Source organism: Magnolia sinica, chromosome 17 (genome assembly GCF_029962835.1).
Source record: "Magnolia sinica isolate HGM2019 chromosome 17, MsV1, whole genome shotgun sequence".
Taxonomy (NCBI): Eukaryota; Viridiplantae; Streptophyta; class Magnoliopsida; order Magnoliales; family Magnoliaceae; genus Magnolia; species Magnolia sinica.
The window spans coordinates 56,649,191-56,672,049 of NC_080589.1; the positions used below are offsets into that span (position 1 = coordinate 56,649,191).

Here is a 22,859-nt window from a genome sequence, read left to right on the forward strand (position 1 = left end):
GCAATTACCATTGCTCATAATCCAGTACACCATGACCACACAAAATATATTGAAGTTGATCGTCATTTTATTTGTGAGAATGTACTTTCTGGGCAGATTTGTATAGTATTTGTTCCTACGTCCGAATAACATGCGGGTATTTTCACCAAAGCAGTTGACACCATTCAGTTTCATTTTGCGCTATCCAAGCTCGGTATGCTCGATATCTTCCAACCGGCTTGAGGGGAAGTACTAAAGTGTATCTTCCATACTACAATCAAAGACTACAATCAAGGATTCTCCAATCAATACTATAATCAAGGATTCTCCAATCAATATTACAATTAAGGATTCTCCAATCAAGGTCCAGCTCTCCCAACTACAATCAAGGACTACAATAAAGGATTCTCCAATCAATACAGTTATTGTTTCTATCTTTGGGTGATAGCCCTTTCATGTGTAATCTTTTATATACGTGTATACATAGGGATTAACAATAATAACAATAAGCAAGCTTTCTCTCAATTTTCTTTCCCTCTCTCTCTTCCTTAGTTTTATCTCATGTCCTAAAGTCAGCCGGTAAGACTAATTTCTCACAAATATAATAGTAGGCATCAGTCAACATCCTTGTGCAGTAACTTGCTAGAAAAGGCTTACATTGTAACACCGAAAGTGTACCAAGGGAAAGACGACGAAGCCTTTTGTAGAAAGTTTTTGTGATAGGACGCTTAGGTGGGGCCCGCTGTGATGTTATTGAGAAAGCTACACTGTCCGTTGTTATTGAGAAAGCTACACTGTCCGCCCACTTTACAAGTTCATCTCGTATAAGGCAAAAATGAAGCGTGTCCAATACTCAAGTGAACCACTCATGTGGAAGTTCATATGCCATCCAAACAGTACATAAGGGCTCCACGTGCCGTACGAATGTTTATATGCCATCCGAACAGTATATAAAGGCCCGCGCGTTGGGTACTTCTCTGGCTGTTTCAAGCTCGGGATAGGCTTGGGATATGAGGGCCAATGTAATGTATGGATTTTATCTACACGGTCCATGTGGTTTTCCATCTCATTTTAATTGTGGGTTAAAAAATTAAGGCAGATCTAATGCTCAAGTGGATCACCAAATGGGGATTAAATACTTACCTTTCAAAAGCTTGTTGAGTGCATCAGAAGTTTTGGATTCGACCGAGATTTACTAAAGCCTTTTTGCAGGAAAGTTCCTGCACAAGGATTATGGGTGAGGTCTACTGCAATACATTTGATAAATCCAACCTGTTTATCCGTTTTTAGAACTCATTTTAGGACATCATATCAAAATAGAGCAGCATCCAAAAACTCAGCTGGGCATACAAGATGAAACAGTAGGGAAAGAAGTTCTCACCGTTGAAACCTTCCTAGGCTCCACCTTAATGTTTATATGCCATCCAAACCATTTATAAAGTCATTTTCACTGGGATGAAGTGAAAACAGCGAAAACATAGACCGATACAAAACTTTTGTGGCCATACAAATGCTTCAATGGTGGTTACTAAATTCCCACTGTTTCCTCTTGTGTGGCCTACATAAGTTTTGGATCCATATTATTTTTGGTCACATGTACTAAAATGAGCTCAAAAAACATAAGAACGGGTTGGATTTCTCACAAGAATTTCAGTTGACCCCACTCAGAATCCCTGCGAAGGAATTTCCTGGCAAATGCTTCAGGAAATCCGCGTCCTTTTGGATCAGCCTGATATTTTTCCTTCATCCAGGTATCCCGTGACCTTATGAACAGGTTGGTCAGTGACCTTATGAATAGGTTGGACGGCATATAAACATAACGGTGGGCCTTAGGAAGGTTTCAATGGTAGGTGTCATTAGCACCGTTGCTTCCTTTGGTGTTATGGTGTGGCCCACTTACACCTTGGATCTACTTATTTCTGGGCGCGGAATAAAAAATGGCATGGTAAAATATATGGACGGTGTGGATAAAATCCATACATCACGGTGGCTCTCATAGCCCAAGCCTGTCCCGAGCACGCGACGGGCGGCGAAGTACCCAATCCGCTACCTGTATAAGGTCATTCCCATAGGGATGAAGGGAAGAAACAAAAAATGTAGCCTGATGGTGAATTCTTTTGGCCGTACGAATGTTTCAACGGTGGTCATTGAATCCCCACAGTTTTCTCTCACGTGGTCCACTTGGGTTTTGGATTTACCTCAGTTTTGTTCACATGTCCTAAAATAAGCCCGCAAAACAGATGAACGTGATGGATTTCTCAAAAAACATCATGGTGGGCCCCGCCTTACCATTCCAGCGCAGGAACTTCACATCCGCGTCCCCCGGGTAACACCTAATCCACTATCGCTATCGACCAGAAGAGGCCATGCAGGCCATGCCTTAGGCGGTTGGCTGGGATTTCCCATATCAGCGGGATTTCTACAACATGGGCCATCCAACAAGAATCCAATCAAATCAACGGTCAGATCACCGTATCAATGTCCGCACTCAGACAAACTCGAAAACAGTACATCTCCGAAGCCGAGGATCCTGAAATTCCTCCTCCAGGACCAGTAACGCCCAATTCCCGTAACTCCTATCGCGAATCCTCAGCCGTCCATCTAAAATCCAACGGCCATAAACCCTTCTCTTCGTGCTTAACGTCGACGCGTCCTCCCAGTTAGTTTCTCATTTCCCACCTCTCTCTCTCTCTCTCTCTCTCTCGCCGCATCCATATTCATCAGATCTCTCTCTTCCCCTTTCCGTTCTCTTCTGCAATTCCCATCAGATCCTGGCCGTCCGATCCAGTGAGATTTTCAGAATTCCCATTTCCCCTTCAAGAATCTGTTTTCTTGATATGGAATTTCTGATCTCGATCTCTCTATCAGGCTTTTGAGAAAATGGTAACGGAGAGTCCGGGCCAGATGCTGTCGGACCTCGGCGTCCGTCCGTCTCCGACGGACCGCAGTTTCGACGAAGGCCTTGTCAAGGAGCTAGAAACCATGTTGCGGGACCACCAAAATCGCAGCGCCACCAGAGACCCTGCCTTTGATAGGGAGCTCGATCTCTACCGCAGCGGCAGCGCTCCCCCCACCGTTGAAGGATCGCGGACCGCCATAGGCACCCTCTTCCGCAGCCCTGGGACCGTAGATTTCCCTGTGGTCCACCGAAACAGCGGCGGCAGCAGCGTTGGAGGTGCCGCGCTGTCGGACGAGGCGCTTCAGTCGCACCCCGAATACCCCACGTATTACTACTCGCGCGAGGATCTCAACCCTAGGCTGCCCCCTCCGATGCTGTCGAAGGAGGACTGGCGGGTTGCGCGTAGGTTCCAGGCGGGCCCATCAGCAGCGGGAGCGGAATTTGGGGGAATTGGTGATAGGAGGAAGAAGGAATTGGTGGACGACAGCGGTAACAGTCGGTCCCTGTTCTCCACGCAGCCGGGCCTCCCGTCGCAGAGGAATCTGTCCCGCCAGCCTTCGGCTGAATGGCTGGAGAGGGATGCGGACGGCTTGATTGGATTGGCAGGTGTTGGGCTTGGTGCTAGGACAAAGAGCCTCGCTGACATGCTTCAGGTGCTTGTCCTTGGATTCTTGAATCCTGTTTGTTCTTCTCGCTCAGTTTTTATTTTAGATGCTGGATGATGTTTTCATTTGGAGGTAAATTTTGTAAATGTTGGGCCCATTTTATGGTGATCCAGATTGTAATTATTGGAGGCCTCACCATGGGCCATGATACTGTGGAGATGCATACCCTCCCAGTCGAGCAACTGGAGCCATCCGATGATTGGATTTCTAATGGACAGTTGAACAGAAAGTAATCCCAAAGGCAAAACTCTGCCTGCTGGATTTCCAAGATTTATTGATGGGAGTGAGGCCTAGCAGATGAACGATTTGATCACTGGAAAATGAGTTTTATGTGTACAAAACCCGGATCCTAATGAAAAAAAGCCAGTAGTTTGTTCCCAACATCTTGCATTTCCCTGTTATCTTATTAGGAAGATATTTATGGATTGCTTTCACAGACTGCTAGTTCTTTCATTTTGTCTCTTGCATAAGAGGTTTCTGGTTTGCATCTTGGCTCTCCATGTATTTGAAGTCAGGTGTATATGACGCAGTGGCATCTTGTAATTATTTCTAGTTGATTGAATTGGTATTTGAATTTGATCGTATGGCAACAGAAAACATTTCAACTGAATGCTTAGAGCTGAGTTCTGACTTGGCCATGTAATGTTGTTTGATTGAAGTCTGTTTCTTGACAAGAAACAATTGTCGAAATATGGTTTTGAGGTTTGTAGTTTGGTTTTGGTTCAGGTTGGCAATTTGCAATTCATTGGTTCCAGGTCCAAGATGAATCCAGTTTACCCAGTTTGGTTTGGAATAAGCTCATTCAATTTATTCAGATTACATGGTTGATTTGTTCAATTTGTGGCATTGACATTGTTCGAAGTATCCCTGATATTATCCATCTCTAACTCGGCGATACCGATTACACCGGTAGCGATACCGATAACATTGGTAGCATCAGAAATTCTAGATATTGGCAATGTATTTCTAAGTATCGCGCCAATGTATCGATGTTGCCAATGTATTGCCAATATTTTTTATTGTGTAAATTTCAAGTATTGTATGTATTGCCAATGTGTCGATATCAGCAATATTTTCAACAATGTAAATTCTAGTTGTAGCTTGTATCGCCAGTGTATCGGCAATATTTCCATAACATCCCCAATATATTGATATCGCCAAAAATCTATTTATTAGGAAATTCCATTTTGATTTTTTATGGGCAGATGGTTGTATATAGTGTTCAATTTGTCGATGATAATGATAATATTGTGATATTATCATTATTGCAACATGGGGGATATCGAGAGCACAATCTTTGGCTTCCTTTCCAATTGTTGATGATTTCTTGATGAAAGATTGTGTGTTGTCGATATTTTAAAATATTGATGGATGTTTGGGTGGAAGTTTGGATGGTTGGATGGGATAGTTGGAATGATGGATGGGATTTTGGACTGATTTCTTATGACAGGACATGCTTTTATGCCCCCTATTAAATGGAAACTTATTATGTATGCACTGAAAAATTCCACCATTTTCACCATGTTTCCTCAATGTTTCCCTGCATTTCTGGTTATTGGCGATATTGACATTGTTTCTGTATCCCCGGCCAGTAAAACTTGTAGCGATACTAGTACTTAGAACATTGGGCGTCATGCGAGCTGCTGTAGTCCTTAATCTTACTATATTTTTTTCCAAAATTTTCAAGTTCAAACGTGACTTAGGTGTTTTTATGAAATTTGACGAATCTATGTGGAATAGAAATAGAGAGTAAGATAAATTTAGAAAGAAAAATGTTCAAAATTCTTATTTGCTAGATGAACTCGCTATATTTAGAAATCATGTCAAATGGATTTACCATGAATTCCAGATCAATTGGATTTGCACAATTTGGAGCACACAAGTGAGTTCAATGAATCTTGCAATTCTGGGTTGCGTGACGCACTTTTTTAAAGAGTTGGTGGCAGTTTCTTCATGACAAGTATTATGTGCCGAAGTCAAGAACTTTGAGTAATTTGTTTATAAAGTTTAAGAGCTTGACTAGTAAAATATTCCATTCAATGTGCTTACTCTCTAGTAAATATTCAAGACTATGGGTGATGCCTTGGTCATAGAAACCTCGTGCCATGTGTGCCATGAGGGTTGTAGAGCCAAAAATTAGATTCTGTGGAAACTTGCCTTGTTCAATCTGGGCTGAATGTAACTATTTTCGATAGAATGTTTGACATAAATCGTGCCTGCTGGAAGAGGTGTTTCTGAAGGTCAAATGGATGGTGGTCTATTGGGCCATGTTTGTTAGTGTCTTTGCCAGTTGTCCTTTTGGTGTCTTTGAAGGTATAGCTGGGAAGAGGACTTATGTTATGGTTTTCTCAGACTGATGATCTCTCATCAAGGAAAAATCATAAAATATGCTTGTTGTGTCCGGTCCATAAATTGCTTTAGCTTCTAAGTTGAAAGAAAACATGATATACCGGCATTTTATTGTTATTTTTGGATGAATGTAATTGATCAACAATTTAACAAAGACTCGAAGACCAAATTGGTTTTCAGCGTAGGCTATGGTTACTTGATTATGTGAACCTTTTTTGGCTATCATTTTATAGTTTTATATCATGTATCTATTTTGTGACCATTTTGAGATTCAGCCCCCCGCCCGCCCTGGGAGAAAAGTTATGTATCACCTTTAACCCACAATGTGATGCAACCCAAGAGTAGCCATGATCTCAATATCCAATCAATGGATTGGGTCTGTAAAACTATTTAATTAATTAGGGGCCTCATGGTGGTCCATACTACATTACTATTTCATATATTTAGTTTTTTTTTTATGTATTTATTTGTAGACAAGAAGGGTTGATTTACTGGTGTGTGTGTGTGTGTGTGTGTGTGTGTGTGTGTGTGTATAGATGTATTAAGAGCAATGGCCATAATATTGGTTATGGACAATGAGATTTTTTAGAGGTGGAAAGGCTAATTCCAGAACTTGTTAAATGACATTCACTTTGAGAGCTTAGGAATAGAGGGAATCATAAATTCAATTGAGGTTGGGGGAACGTAGATACTTTTTTAGGATTAGGATATTTGAAGTGGAAGAAGCTTTGAAAAAGATGAAGTTAGGAAATGCCCTAAGCCAAAGGGTTTGGAAGCATAGGGGAGATATATGTTTGTTTTGGGTGACAAAAGTTGTTACAATTGTAAGATCAAATAAAATGCTAGAGAGTGGAGGAAAAGAACTATGCTGCCTATTTACAAGAATAAAAGAGACGGAGATGCACTAATTATCGTGGGATTAAACTTGTGAGTCACACTTTGAAACTTTGCTTGAGAGTAATTGAGAAAAGATGGCATGAGAGATGGACATATCATAAAATCGGTTTGGATGCATGCTAGGAGGGTCAATTGTTGAAGTTATTTTCCTACTTAGACAGTTGGTGGAGAAATATAGGGAGAGGATGATCTCCATATGGTAGACTTGGATGTTGTTGGATCTGAGGAAGTCAGATTGCCAGTAGTAGTCTTTCAAAGTAAGTTGTCAAGTTATGGCATTTGGATGACTCCTTTTGGCGGTTGATCTCTACTGGCAGGTGAGCTTGACTTTCATAAAAGTGGGGAAGTTGGTTTCAAATTAAAAAGCTATGATGCAGGCTTCCAAGGATGGAGACTTTCATCCCAATCTTATATGCAGAGGATCCCACACATCTCCCTCTCTTTCCATGATATGTGGGTGACCAATGATGAATGGTCCATTTCTCTCTGTCGTCACACAGCAACACCAGAGGTTGAATAATCCAGCTGGGAGTTGTAGGTTTGATGTGATTTTGAACTCGAAACTTAGAATCAGGTGTTAAGATTATATTGCTTTGATTCATCTGTCATCTGCAAACCCAATTAATTGGTGTAAGGCTTAGATGATGATGATTCATCTATTGTTGCAGAAGTAACGCTTAAGCATGCAAAGAGCTGGGATACCACAAAGATGCCCTTTTGTAAAGATGGGAAGAAAGCAGGAGACTTTTCTGCATTGTGGTGGATCTCATTGATTGCATCTCCCCTCCAGCCACAACTCTTCCCTCCTTTTTTTCTTGATATATACAGAGGTTATGCCCTCTCAACTTTTTCCTTTTTGTTTTTTTAAATGGTGACATGACTTTATTAGCACCAAACAAAAAAGAGAATACAACCGTGAAAAGGGGGACCTGGGATGATGAGGAATCGTCCTCTATCTTCCCCACTCCCATGAAATCACATCACTCCCCAATTGCACATAAGATCTAATCTTGTCAAACACATAAAATGATTGAGCCCTATTGCCCAATAGATGACCTTACACTTCTTGGAATATTACATTGACAAATTCATATCCATTGTTGACGGTAAAAGAATTCCGTTCTTTCCAAGTTATCCACACCACTGACCACATTGGTAGGTGTCAAAGGATTCTCTTTCCTTTTCTTGTTGCACCCCAATTCCAAGCGTAGAACAACTTGTCTATTGTATCCGGGATGACCCACAAAGTGCCAAGGACTTTCTTCAAACCCTTGATGCAAAATGAAAAGATGATCAACTGAAAGCTCATTCATTAGTACATGATACAAATGTTTGTTAAAATCATGCTGCTATGTTTTAAGTGATCAATAGTTAGGACATCGTCGTTATCCACTAACCACCCGAACACAGTGACCCTCATCATAGTCCCCGACATCAGGACCTCAAAGAGAGCAGTAGAAATACTCGACAAAAAACTCCCCAAAGAGTCTGAGTTAAGCAGTGATGGGGTGGCAGTGGCACTTCTAGTGCGATCCTGCAACCGAATGAAGTCTTCATTCTTCTCATCTTTGAGATTTCTATGGAAGTAGTGGGACCAGACCATGACATTGCTCCACACATTGGAACTTTGAGAGAGTCGCACGCTAGCTGGAAGAGATGCTGTGTACAATCTAGAGAACTTCCTGCTGAAGCAGAGTATTACTGTACCAATAATCTTCTGAGAATTTTAATCACGCTCCATTCCCCACCACAAACACCACTTTTGCCATGGAGTCATTATTTCCTCCTAGAACTGCGTTTCAAATGCTTGAAGCTCTATATTGAGATGGAGTGGGTGTGCCATTCACCATTGTGCTTCCCATATTTATATGCAACAATCTTTTTCCATAAGATACTTTTTTTTTTCTTTTTCTTTTTTTGAAAGATAACATGCAATAATAAGAAGAAAACGATACAAAAAGGGACTGCCGAGCTGGCAGCCCCTTAGGACACAAGAAAAGAAAGATCAACATTGGGCCCTTCCCTAATGGATATCCATTCAGCAATGAAACATAAAGCATTGGAAGAGACTATGGAAAAAGATGCTTTCTTTTGATTTGAACCTCCATAACCATCTTCCGAGAAGAGCTCAATCCATCATCCTAAAGCTTTTCGTGCCCGCTCCACAAAGCATCTAGGCCTTTCATTCTTCATTACATCCCCACAAGGTGGAATTCTTCTTCTCTTCTGTGCCTTTCCAAGAAAATCTCATTGTAATTTTTCAATACAGTTGACAACACCAATCAGGCAGCGGTGTTTTAAATAGTGAATGTTGCATATGCTATGTAATGTAGCTACGCTATGGAACTACATAGCATGCATAAGTAGTGTTTCCTTCCTCTAGTTTTTGGGAGTTCAATCTTAAGCTCTAAAACCTAAGTTTTTGGGTCTAAGACTGTTGTGTCAGTTCAGCACCAATTGAAAAATGGTGGTGACTCATCCTCTCATGTACCACCGAAGTACAGCTATCCAGACCAACCAAACTTATTGTGGATGGAGAACATCTCTAGAATCACACCTATCAGGCAGTTGTAACCATCTATACTTCGTGCCAAGTGTATGGCTGAAGAGTTGCATCCATCTTAATCTTGTAAAACTAACACAGGAAGCTAGCCTTTATAAACAAAAGCTCTCGAAAGAGGGCAATAAAAAGCCCAAACATTCAACTGCATATCATCTCCAGCCCCTAAAAATTCACCCATTCGATTCTCTGAATCCATAGAGCTGTTTGAGATGAAAATTTGGGGGATCAATCGGCTTTAGGAGAAGAAGATTTGACTAAATTTTCATGGGCATTGGAGCCTAAACAAAGAAGAAGATCGTGATTTCCCCTTCTCATGTTCATATGACTATGGGGCTCAAGATTTTGATGTTAACTGATTTAAAGCTAAATAGAAGTATGTTTCTGACTCTTAATCTCAGTTAATGACTTGTAGTTAATTTTGAATGTAGATTTAGGGTATTTTTGGCATTTTTTCCCCCTTCAGTTTTCCCCCCTTTTGGGAGGTCAATTCCTCTGCAATGTTGTAGAATAAGCTTGTTGCACAACCCTTTGTTGTGGGACCTATAATGGTGGTGGGTATGGCATGGCATCAATCCTCCCAGTCCATCATGTGGGCCTTCAGGGCCACCATGCTACATTAGTGGCCTTTGAGTGACTTTGCATTTTCTTCTATGGAGTGGTCCACGTGACAATGGGATCATAGGCCTCTCTCTCTCTCTCTCTCTCTCTCTTCCCCATAGTGGCTGTCCATTGTTTTTTGGTGTGGTCCACCTGATGATCGGATAGGTTTAATTTTTGGGGCATCACACCATCACAGGTAGGCTTATGTGCATACACACATTTTGCCATTTTTATATTTATTTTACTATTTGCCATATTTTTCCTATTATTTTAATCAAAGGATAGAAGTATGGTGTAGCTTGCGGTTCACCAAACGTAGCTTGCACGCTATAGAGGGGTGAATGCTTCACTACATGCTACTCTCTGTTTAAAACATTGTTGGGCGTCTCATAAGTGGCATATTGGATAAGGCTTCCTCTATAAGCAGTAATACAGTGACCTAGAGAACTTGCTCAGAGGGAGGGAGGGAGTTCTTCTTTCAAGCTGACGATTTTCTGTCCACTCTCACTGTGCTATCTCACAACCGCTTAGCTGGCTACCCAACACAAAGGTATATAACCAACCTGGCAACCTATTTGCATATTACTTCTCTACAAACCATGGTTTCCCAAGCCATCTTGCACTCTCATTCCCTATGCATGAGAAACATATTAATGGTGTGGGAAAGATCAAAATGTGAGTGGTACTCTTGGTACAGGACATTGTTTTTATTTTATTTTTATAATCAATAATGGCAAAATAATTAGCTTGACTGTTTAACGATGTTTAGAGGATCTACTGTAATTATGGAAGAGAAAAACTTGAACCGTTAAAGACTCCACAACCATATTAAAGGCTTCATCTTTCTCCGCAGTGGTACTCCAGACATAGGATTTTGCTCTTTCATATCTTCTTAGGTTCTCCTGTGATGTCTCATATTCATATTTCTATTTTCAATCCCTTAATGCATTTATATGCCATTTTATCTATTTTTCTAATTGAATTGTGCAGCTGTTTGAATGATGTTTTGCCAGTCTATTAACTTCTGCTTGCGGGATATGTGCTCAGCAGTTCCGGTTGAGTTTTGGTTGTCAGGAACATGTGGATGTATCTTTTAGGAATCATATCATGCTGACTTAAAGTGTCTTGCAGGAAGGACTTGGACGATCCACTCCCGTTTCTGGGCATCTTTCACGTCCAATTAGTCGCAATGATTTTGATGATGTTTCAAATCAAATAGGCGTGTCTGATGTGCAACTGACACAGCTACATAATCAGTTGGAGGGTGTAGATGGCTTGCGCTCTGGAGCAACTAGCCCTGGCCTGGTTAGGGTTCAAAGCCTTGGTTCATCGGTTTCTCATTCTTTTGCAGCGGCTTTGGGTTCATCTCTGTCTAGAAGTACAACTCCTGATCCCCAGCTGATTGGGAGGTCTCCGAGCCCCGGTCTCCCCCCTGTGGGAGGGAGGGCCCGTGCTACTGATAAGAAGACTGTTAGTTCAAATGCCTTCAATGGTGTATCTTCTACCATGGTTGATCGTGCTGATATTGCAGCTGCATTATCAGGGTTAAGCCTTTCAAAAAATAGACTGGTAGATGAAGAAAGTCACATACAGTCCCAGCTGCAGCAGGATTATGCTGATCGGCCTAATTTCCTTTTTGATATGTCAAATGGTCATAGCCAAAATCTGCAGCAGCAACTCATTGACAAGTCTGAATCTGATTCATTGAACATTCCTGCTATCTCCGGGCTTCCGTATGATGATTTGTCTGAAAACAATGTTGTCACGGACCTTAATGCTTCCAAGATAAGCTCTAATGGGCAAGTCAACTTACGAAAACGAATGCCGCCTTCTGCAACTCTGTATCCAAGTGCACCTGCCAGTCTAGAAGCATCTAGTGTTCATTATCAGAAATCCGATATGCTAAATGCGGATTTTACTGGCTATAACTCAAGCAGATATTCTGTCAGTCAGAGGTTGCCATCAATGGTGAAGGATCAGCTTGATGCAGGTGGTTTGTCTCTCTTTACCAAGAGACCTGCCGATGGGTTTTGTGCATGTGAGATGGAGGACGTTTCTTTACGGCACTACATACTAACATGGCACGTGTGTGAGGTCCAGCCATTGATCAGGTGTGGCCTGCCGTGAAAATGACAATAAATAGGCAAGTCCCCTCATCAAATGGGTCACATGTGGTTGAGAAATTGGACACTTAGGAAAAGATAACAATGGACCATATTGAATGTACATCTATGTCCCCACCTGTATGAGCTGTTCGTGATTTTCCGCCAAGGCATGTTCACGATGCACTCCACCTGATGAACTAGCCATATCTAGCACACATGTGGCATGTTATTGTTGGGACATGTGCTGCAAAGAACTCACTCCACCCCACGTGCATGGGTTTTCTGTCAGAGTATTTCAGTAGGATTCTTTATCATTGCGAGCTACTTAGATGTGCACATTTGACAGGTAGCGCAGAAGGACAGAGTCTGAATAGAAGTGGAAACCTTATAGGGTCTGGTCTTCAGGCACCAATAATGGATCCCTTATACTTGCAATATTTACAAAGCAGTTCTGATTATGCTGCACAGGCTACTGGAGGCCTGAGTGACCCTTCTTTTGGAAGGAACTACATGAACGCTTCACACATGGATTTGCTTGTTCAGAAAGCATATCTCGGGGCCTTGCTTGCCCACCAGAAATCACAGCATGGCATGCCGCTTTTAGGTAAGTCTGTTGGTCTAAATCATGGGTACTACAGTAGCCCTGCTTTTGGTCTTGGCATGCCATATCCAGCAAGCCCAGTATCCAGTTTTGTCTCGCCCATTGGAGCTGGAACTTCTATCAGGCAGAATGATAGAACCCCTCGTTCAACAGGAGGAAGTATGGGACCTTGGCAGTCAGAGAATGGTGGAAATATGGACGAAAATTCTGGGTTGTCCTTACTGGAAGAATTTAAGAACAACAAGACCAGGTCTTTTGAGCTGTCAGAAATTGTTGATCATGTCGTTGAGTTCAGGTATGTATTGATGCTTCTGCTTTTTGTGTTTCTTTTGATTTGCAACAACCATTAGGTGGATAGAGGACTGAGTTCTTTCTCTCCTTTCTCCATATCTAGTGCGGATCAGTATGGGAGTCGTTTTATTCAACAGAAGCTGGAAACTGCCTCAGTGGAAGAGAAAAACAAGATTTTTCCTCAGATCATTCCTCATTCTTTTGCTTTGATGACTGATGTCTTTGGAAATTATGTTATACAAAAAGTATGTACTGCCTCTGTTCAGAAATGAAGTCGATAGTGTTTTTTGAACATTTAACTCTAGAATTTTACATGCTTTGCTTGAATTGGTAGTTTTTTGAGCATGGAACTGAAAGTCAGAGAAAGGAACTGGCCAACCAGCTTTCGGGCCATGTTTTGCCTCTCAGTCTTCAAATGTATGGTTGCAGAGTAATTCAAAAGGTACTTTCTTAAGCATTTTGTGTTTTTTTGCTTCTTTCTTTTTTCAAGGGCTTTTCTCAGCCCACATGCTTGTGCAATAAAGCTCATATTCACGCCAGATGTGGCAGCATGTCACGATAGGTCCGAGATCCAATCCATCCATCACGAGGACACCTCTGTACTGATGTCCTAGCCCAAGAAACAGGTTGATCCACTAGTCAGGTGGGCCACATTTTTTGCAAAACAAATGTATGGCTCTGAAAAGCTTGGCTGAAGTTTTCTAACCCACCCACCTGTTTTCAATATTGGGCCCTGCGTGCAGACTGGACCAGATTTTATTTTTGGGAAATATGTACAAGGTTAGGCCAACCTGATTGATGTGTTAGATCTTGCATGTGTGTGCCATGCTAGCAGATGTGTGGCCTGTACACTGTACACAAGCTTTATTGCACACCTCTCTGCACTTATCAAAACTCCTTTTTCAAATGGTCCTAGGCTATGGCTTATCAAGGTTATATATGTCTCATGGCTCCAATATTAGTTCCTTCAACTATCAGCCATATTTTTTGCATATGATATTTCCCAGTCGAATTTGCAATCCAACAGCTCCGCGTGCTGCTAACCTTCTCCATATTTGCGATTCAACTGTTGTTCATTCATGGTTGCTTGCTAAAAATTCTCCTTTTTGCTTTTAATTGGAAATATATGCTTACATAAAAAGTGACTTGCTAGATTTTGTTTTTGACAAGGAACAGACTATTTTATTCAAACTAGAAGAGAAAACAAAATCCATCCAATTAATGGATAAGAACACCCAGAAGTTAGAGAAGGGTGAGACACCCCTTCTTTAGGAAGGTTTATCTGCCGACTTATTAGCCTGTCTATGTACAAGTTGAAAGGATATCAGTGGAAGATGCCATAAATCTTATGTCACTAATAATTACGGGTAATCTCCTAGTTTCTTTGGAAGTCTTAAAAGCCTATGCCAAGGCATGTTTTGAATCCTCTTCCAAAATCATTGAATGGAGAATGACTCTTTAAACATATAGGGGCCACTTTGATAGCTCAAACGTTTTGCCTCGTTAGAATCACCCATGCCAGGTGGCCCCAATAAGCAAAACTTAGTATACTATTCCCCTTCTCAGGCTTAGCAGTTAAAACACCAGGCTGGAATTTCTTGGGTTTCCTATTAAGCTTCCACTATCCTGATGGAGGGGCTGTCCAAAAGCTCATTTTATAGATTTATTTCATGCCATTCCAAATTCCAATCCCTTGTTGTCACCGATACATGAGTGTTGCCTCCAGGACTGTACACGATGTATCAAAAGGAAGCATCCGGGCCATACAATGTGGCCAATTGAAGATCAAGGACGAGAAAGCATCTGATTGGATTTCGAGGCCCACAAATCCAATCGGATGTTCCAAGCTATGGTTACAATTGGTCTGTGGGTGCACAGTTCTGACCAGGTGAAGATTTTAGCTCCCACATGTCATTGTGTGCATGTCTGTTGCATGTACATTAAGCATACAGCACATTATAGTTGTGTATAAGGTCCGACTGATATATATACAGTTGGATTAAATGTCTTTAATGGTATTAAATGTCTGTCTACATTAGCCAGTTGCTGTTTTGGAATTTGTACAGCAAAATACACCCATATGCATGCATGCAAAGTCAATATGGCTGATATTAGAATTCTGATTGGATGTGAAATCTTTATTCAAACCATAAGTTTTAGACATAGAGAGGTTTTGGTATCAATCCTATATAGTAAACCCATATGGTTGTATATTGGAGTCCATGTGCAAGGGTACATAGGATTTTTTGAGACGAGTAACCAGATAGGATTAGTTTGTGCTCTTTGCTATCTTTTTTTATTTTTATTTTTTAAAAATCTTTGTTTAGAGACAGTTTAGGGAAAGTCTTCTGTAAAAAAAGAAAAAAGCAAAAAAGCAAAAGAAAAAAAAAAGATTAAAGGAAAAGTCTTGTGAGAGCTAATAGATTCCTTTCCTTCGATTTTAATTCAAGATCTTGTTAGGCATTAGTTGCTTCTAGCTTGTGTTGTTTCCATCCCCAGTATCACTTCTATTTCTGTAGCATCCCTTGCTTTGATCCTTGTATCTAGTTGAATAATCTAGAAGGCTGCTAGAAATTCTATTCCACAGGCTTCCTTTGGCCAATTTCAAGGGCCAGTTACTAGTTTCTACTGTAGGATGCTTGGTGATCACTATCTGTTTTGGATTTTTTTTTTCTATCAATGGTTTGGCACATTGGAAGGACATGGAGCTGTAATTGGTATTTATCCATCTTGTTTAGTTCCATATTTCTTTACATTCTTGCTACACCAATTTTGGTATTAGAGCATGTTGTCCCTTCCGCCTTTTTCTTCTCCTACTAGCCTAGATTGCTCCAATTCCCCTAAGAAGAGCCCGAAGCCTTAGATTTGTCTATTTCCTGAAATTTCCCAAGCTCTCAACCTGATTTCTAAACCCTAGTGCTCAATTTTGCAAAATCCCAAACTCTAGTGTAGACACCCCACTCAGCAGTGTTTAGGCATTTATCATGAAGTGTGAGTCTTGCATTGTTAAGGTGAAAGGTTTGCAGATTTTTGCAGAATTTGCACTAAGTATGAAACCCATCTTCAAGCCTGAGCCCAATCTATGCCCAACTTGCTCCAAGTACGGAACCCATCTTCAAGCCTGAGACCAATCCGAGCCGAACTAATCCAAACCCAATCCAATCCCAACCCTAGTCCAAAATCTCACCCAAACCCCAAAAGCCTAAGGAATGGGACCTGAGGGTGAACTCAAGGCGGTGTAGGACCCAACCTACCCCAAGGGTTGGCCCCTCACTTTTTTTTTTTTTCCTTTTCAAAATGATACAGCATAGGGCGCGAAAAAACTTTTTATGTGTCCCAGAAAGAAAGCTAAAAAATGAAAATGGCCCTAGACACTTTTCTGTGCCTAAGGCCAGAATTCTGGAACCACTTCGAACACCCACTTTCTTAGGTTTTTGAAATCTAAACCCCATGATCCATATATCCATAGTGAAGCCCATCAAATTACCTTTCTAATCAGCCCAATTCAGCTCAGTCCGAGATACGGGCATGGAGTTATGATCGAAATGCTGGGCCACGCATGAGTTCCATCGACAATTGCAAAACTATAGTTTTTCTCACATAATAGAAACATTAGTTAGTCCATCAATTCTCCTTTCCAACAAGTTATAGATCGCCAATATCTGACACTCGAGCTCCAAGTTAGGATAAAGAAACCAAAAGGTGCGCTTGTTGGACTGTGTATAGGAAAACAATTTCTAAAATTACAACCTAGTCCTTGCATGAAAATCCAAAACCCAATTTTCATTTTCCTTTAAACCTTTGACCCACATTTTACCAAAATACTCCTAGGAGCCGTTGTTTGACCCCCCAACCTATCAACTTTTTACCAAACTAACCCCCTAATTACCTAAGCGAAATTCCAAAACTACCCCTCTTCCAAGCCACAAGATTCTCCCAAGCGTTTTAATCTCCACCACTCATTTCCCAACCTCTAGAAGCCTCCTAGAACCTTCTCTATCTCCTAACAACTCCTAGAATTCTCTCAATTTACACCCAAGCCACCCAAATAACATCTAGGATCATGCTACTTGTCAGCCATCCCCAATCTTCCTACCTTCAGAAAACCTCAACCTCTCCTCAAATTACAACCTTGCCACCCCTCTCCTCTATATAAATAGAGTCCTCTTGCTACATGAGAGGGGTCTTTTTCTTGAAAATTCCCAAGTCCCTATAGCCCATCTCTAGGAGCCCAATCCCAATACTTAGAGAGAAATTCCTCCATAAGATTTGCTGAATCTCTCTAAGATTTTGAGACTTCCATATTCCCCAAAGCCATGAGTACAACTCTACTTCTAAGAGTGGTGAGCTAAGCCTTCAACAACCTTAAGGGGTAGAGGAATTCACTTGTTCTTCACTCTACACAATTCATTTAAAAGACTATATAAGGCAAGAACCTCCTTCAACAAGTAGTGCAATTTCAATCCAAGGAGCTTAAGTTCAAGCCTCAAGCACAAGATTCTGAAGATCAAAGCCTAATCCAATCCACGAGAAGACAAGTGAGTGATCAACTCACTATAGTCCCAAGCTTCCCTTCCTCTCCCCTTCTATTAAATTCAAGTTCTTTCTTCTTTCCTTTGTTTTGGATGCAAGTCCACCGTTTGTTGAAATTCTAATTGTTGGAATCTCCTCTTTGAGTAGAAATTGTATCTTTGTGGGTGGAGTAGGATGTTGTACCCCATCTTACTCCATAACTGTCTTCCTTCTTTGAAAGAACGCTTCGAAGACCAAGTTGGAGTCAATTCCTCAAGAATAAAGGAGATATCTCTTGGATTTTGAGAAAGCAACAAGGATTCTAGCAATTCTGGAACCATACAAAAGAAAAGGGCTAGTGGCGACTCCAAATTTTATCCCATAGGCTCTACTAGATCCAGTATGCCTTTGACGCTATCATGACACCTAGTTACCCAATTTCCCTAAATCCTAACTTTAAATTTCCACTTTCCTCAATTTCCCTCTCTTTTACTACCGAATTCTAATTTCCTGAAAGTCCTCAAGCTTCCAAATGCTAGAGTCACAATTTTGCAAATCCCATAATTTTCAGAATTCCCCCATTCCGTAAAAAATCCCAAATTAAACCCTAATTTCAAACCTAAATGATGACCTAACATTAATTCCCAAGTTTTCTTGAAATTTCCTTAACCCTATGCCCAATTATCCCTTACTAAACCCTAACAAACTATCCAATCTCCCTTGACATTACCTCAATGTAACCCTGTATTAATCCACCAAAAGCCATAAATGATTCCCAAAACCAATTCCTAACTCCTCTATATACCCCATTTTGAAATTGCTACCTCAATTTTTGCTCTTTGTCAACACTCTATCAATGCTACCATGACTATAACAATCATCCATCCTATCATCCTAATCCTTATTGATTATGTTCGGGGAGTCGTATCAAATCATTGCTACAAAACTACGCCATAATATGTTGGTTATTTCGAATCCATTGTAGCAAGTAACCATGTGAGGAATCAAAGAAGAGTGAACAAACAAAGAGTGAGGTGTGTAGGGTGATAAAGGCAATTGATAAGAGAATTTTGAAATTGCTCAAGTGTGTGTGGGTGCATGTGGATAGATTAAAAAATGGTCTCTTGTGAGCCATGCAATGCAAGCAAGTAGCCTCACCCTGATGTCTATGAATCCACCCAACCATCATGTGTTGTACACTTGCACCCCATGTTAGGCTAGGTCCCACATTGCTTAGCAGGGGTTTAAGTCGAAGCCTAGGAAAGGGTTAGATTTTATACCCGGTAGTTTGGCTTGCCCAAGCTCACCCTAGCACTAAAAACCATGCTATTGATGATTTAGGTTGGCCATACCAAGTTAACAGTTGGTAGGGGACACCCACCCTTGATATGGCAACACATGCCTCATCTCTACTGTCGATCTCACTTGTTGAGACGTCATCCACTCTTACCTTCCTATTAGACAGGCCACGCGCTGCCACTAGACCAATCACCCCGCTGCCTAGCTCTTGAAAATGCCCGGACCTGCACCATGTGTCCACTCGCCCTTCCAGTGTTGTATCAGAACATGGAGTCGATACACCTATCACGTCCCAAGTAGGTGCAACGTCCATCTCTGCTTGTCCCCCATGACTAACCACCTTCACAGCTCCCAACGACCACTATTTCTCCACCCTCGCAACGACTGTCACATCCCTGATTAGAATAACATCCTTTTCTGGCACCAGATTCGCTAGCTTCCTCTTCACACATAGCCTCACCCGCCTTACCTCAGACCCTTCTTTCATTGCTTGGTCAACTGTAGTTACCTCCCCAATGCATGAACCCACTAGTTGAAAGCCTGAAACATGCTTCCATGAACCAAAGCTTGAGTGACAACCCCAAACCTTGTACTACCCCTCCCATTTGAACTTCGATACTCATCTACCCAAGCTTAAAACTAGGCCGTCCTTGAAATTTCCCCCATGATGGGAAGCTTATTAATCTCCAATTGTAGGCTATACCCAAGCTTAAAACTAGGTTGTCCTTGAAATCGCCCCCGTGATGGGAAGCTTATTGATCTCTAATTGCAGGCTAAGTGTTCTTCAAACAGGGCTTTAACTTGCACTGCTGCTCTTCTAGCCCTCCATTGTCTTCATGGTATTTCTTTGCCTCTTCCATAGAAGAACCCGCCTCAACTATCGCCACCAAACTCCATTGGAGCATCCTCCATGCGTTCTCCATGGCCATTGAATGGGCCCTCACCACATGTCCTTCTACCCGCTCCTCCCTCCACAACCACCTTTCCTCCCCTACACTCATTCGGATCTCTTCCTACTTCTCCTCTCCTTCCATGTTACCCATCTACCCCTTCGTCCATCCCCCATGGATTTGTTCACTACTGCATCCCTGTAAGAGACTCTAACCCTCGCTGCCTCCTCAACCCCAATCCCGTCCCCTCACACTCACTATCTCACCCAATTCCCTAACCTTGCCCCTTTCATTGCCAAACATGCCCCTATCCTCCTTCCCTCCTTCCCCTCCCTCTTTTTTGCTATCTGGTGGTTCATCAAAGCTAGCCCATATCTCGCCTTTCGAGTGCAATTGCAAAGTTTCTTCCCTTCATTGGTTTTCCCATTTAGAGCCATCACCAGTACTAAAGCCTCCTCCCACATCTCCAGATGTACAAAAGCAAAACCCCTAATCTCTCCACTCCCTTTCCGTTTCAACCCCACCACCTCCTCACCTGAGCCATCTTGTTGAAGTCCCACCCAAAGTTGTTCTCCATCAACTCCTCTGGAAAGTTTTCCACAAAGAGGGTTGGGAGTTCAAGGAGGCCCACAAGCATAGCCTCCTTTCTTTCTTTAGATTTCCCCTTCTTTCCTACTTGCACCCATTCTCCCTCTTCATAGACTTCTGCTTGCTCTCCTCTCATCTGACTTCTTCATCCGCCCCAACTTCTGTACCTATCCATTGAATTGCTTCCTCCATAACTCCAATCTTCCGACCAGGCATGGCCCCCTAGTTGCCAAGAAGTACCAACTTCATCCCGTTAGCTTGTTGCTCCTCTTGCCCCCACACCACCCTTTGGTGCCTTGTTGATGAAGCTTCTCCCTCACTTTCCACTTGCATGACTGACTCATGCAAACTTCCTCTAGCGACCCCTTCCGTTGCCCTCACGACTGTCCCGACGACCTTCTACTGGCCATAACCTTGCGACCGACCTGGCAACCTTGCTAGCTTTGAGTTTGTGATTGACAATTTGAAAATCATTATGTGACTTCTGAGGAGCTTGTTTAAGTTGAGATGGACTCAATGGTACCATCGCAACAACGACTGTGATGTATGCGAAAATATGTGGTTCGATCAAAATGTTTGTTTTGACTAAGCAGTTATGGATGAATTGACAATTCTGATTCGAATCGACTAATTCGGTATATTCCGGATAACTTGTGGTGATTGACTTGTGTTAAGACGGATGACACAGCAAGAGGAAGCTAATTGAGAGTAAGGGAAGGAGGGGTGTACAAACCAGCATCCAAGGCAAGCAACTCTAGTAGCAAAGAAGAGATTAAAGCAATCATGGAGGACGACAACAACGAAAAGGTGAATGGTGAAGTGTCATACTCAACCACTCAAACTAGTGAAAGGAGTCCATAGTAGGCACATTGGTTCTATCATTAGCTCCTACCAAAGCTAAGGTAGAAGCGAGACAAATGTGGGTCATGGAGATGGATTAATACCGGCCCTAAACTTGAGAATGAGTTCTATTCATCATTATTATTATAATAATATGGATGAGTGAACAAGGAAGGATAGAATTAGAAATTCGTTTGGTCATGTGCAACAGAGACCAAGAATTGCACTGATTAGGAGTGAGTTGATTCAAGTTGAAGGTTTGGAAAGGGCAAGGGGAAGGCCAAAAAGGACATGGATAGAGGTATTAAGAAAAGATTTGAGAACCTATGATTTAATTGAGGATATGTTCATGATAGAGTGGTATGGTGGAACAAGGTTCTTTTAACCGACGATGACAATGATTATTGAGTTCTTTCCAAGCTGGCTAATTGATGTGTCCAAGATTACACAATTCATCAAAGGAAAGATCCAGGCCACATGAGCTAGTCGGTTGAAGGTTGAAGCTAAGAAACTATCCAATTGGATTTTTATTTTTATTTTTATTTTTAAAGTTAAGCACCACCAGAGATTGAACCATGGATCACTCATGTACACTACACTCTCTCTACCAGCTCATCTAACGAGCAGAAGAGCATCTAATTGGATTATGCTCATCCATTTAATCTCACATAGAGGCTGATTGAATGTTGGGGCCCTAATGGAGGGCCAAGGTACTTCCATGGTAACTACTTTCCTATTGCCATTTGCTACAAGAGAAGCCCCCTTGTCTTCATTGATCGTCGCTTGTCTGATGCACTTAGATTGAAATTCATTTCAAGTCTTGAAATGTCCTTGAAACATTCCCACATTAGTTGCTGTTTGAAAATGTTCATCAAATCCCTAGGCCATTATTTAAAAGTTAACCTGTTACCCTAGCATTTGAAATTAGGTTTACTATCTCTGAGAATTCCAATTTTTTTGGAAGTGCCTTATAAACCATTCAAATACATATCCAGGTGGACAATAGACCGGGTTTGGGCTGGCCCTGGCCCTATTGATAATTAGTCTTGAAGCTCAAGATCGGTGCTGACCAGGCAAGTCTGATACTCAAACCCAAGCTTGACTCCATGACCAAATGCGCAAACCTGAGTCTGGCCTAGAGAGAGATAGTTACACTCGACATTTGAATTGTAGAAATACCCTTAAACCCTAATAATATTAAACCCTAATAATATATTAACAGTGTGAAGGGTAACTTCCATGTGCAGATGGTTGTATTGCTTAGAATAGTTGAGGCAAAGTGATGCAGGACATGAAATTCAAATATGATGTGCAAGATTTTCAGGCTTTAGATGACATTAGTTCAGAAACAATTACACAAAATTCCATATCCCACACAAAAGTTCAAGCATGCAATCAAGGGGAATCTATGCAGGCCCTAGGCCTACACAAGTTAGGGTTGGATCAATGAAAATTGTAGACCAAACAATAATCAAAGGAGGGTAAATTTATTCACACATGCACAGAAATAATTCTCCAATCCAAGGGGTTCACAAATTTCAATTCGGGGAACCCTAAGGTTGAAGAAAGGGCATAAAATTGGGGATTTGAGTAATTTAGGGTTAGGGTTAGGGATTTGGGGTGAAAGAGAGGAGAGAGACGAACCAGATAAGCGTCACACGTGTGGACAAGGGTGAAGGCCCAGCTGCACGTGCGCTGGAGGTGTCCCGCACGTGTGTGGGGCCCACCAATAAGAAAACGGCCAACTTGGCCCTGGTCAGCAAGGGGAGGGCCACAAAACC

The 22,859-nt window shown here is 41.7% G+C and overlaps 1 protein-coding gene and 1 long non-coding RNA gene across 3 annotated transcripts in view; both read left to right on the forward strand.

The window, feature by feature from the left end:
• The first annotated feature begins 2,532 nt into the window (after window positions 1-2,532).
• Window positions 2,533-22,859, forward strand: part of LOC131230643 (pumilio homolog 1-like) — a 62,185-nt gene continuing 41,858 nt past the window's right edge. Inside the window, exons 1-6 of one of the 2 annotated variants that reach the window (XM_058226533.1) lie at window positions 2,533-2,766; window positions 2,848-3,531; window positions 11,084-11,942; window positions 12,404-12,953; window positions 13,053-13,194; window positions 13,284-13,391. In XM_058226533.1, the coding sequence (XP_058082516.1) occupies window positions 2,860-3,531; window positions 11,084-11,942; window positions 12,404-12,953; window positions 13,053-13,194; window positions 13,284-13,391 (2,331 nt within the window). In that variant the 5' untranslated portion in view covers window positions 2,533-2,766; window positions 2,848-2,859. Of the gene's footprint in view, window positions 3,532-11,083; window positions 11,943-12,403; window positions 12,954-13,052; window positions 13,195-13,283; window positions 13,392-22,859 lie in introns of both variants that reach the window. The other variant, XM_058226532.1, reaches the window with a different exon arrangement.
• On the forward strand, window positions 3,539-4,127 carry LOC131230645 (uncharacterized). The gene is made up of 2 exons (XR_009164055.1): window positions 3,539-3,659; window positions 3,702-4,127. It is a non-coding gene; the product is annotated as an uncharacterized LOC131230645 (long non-coding RNA).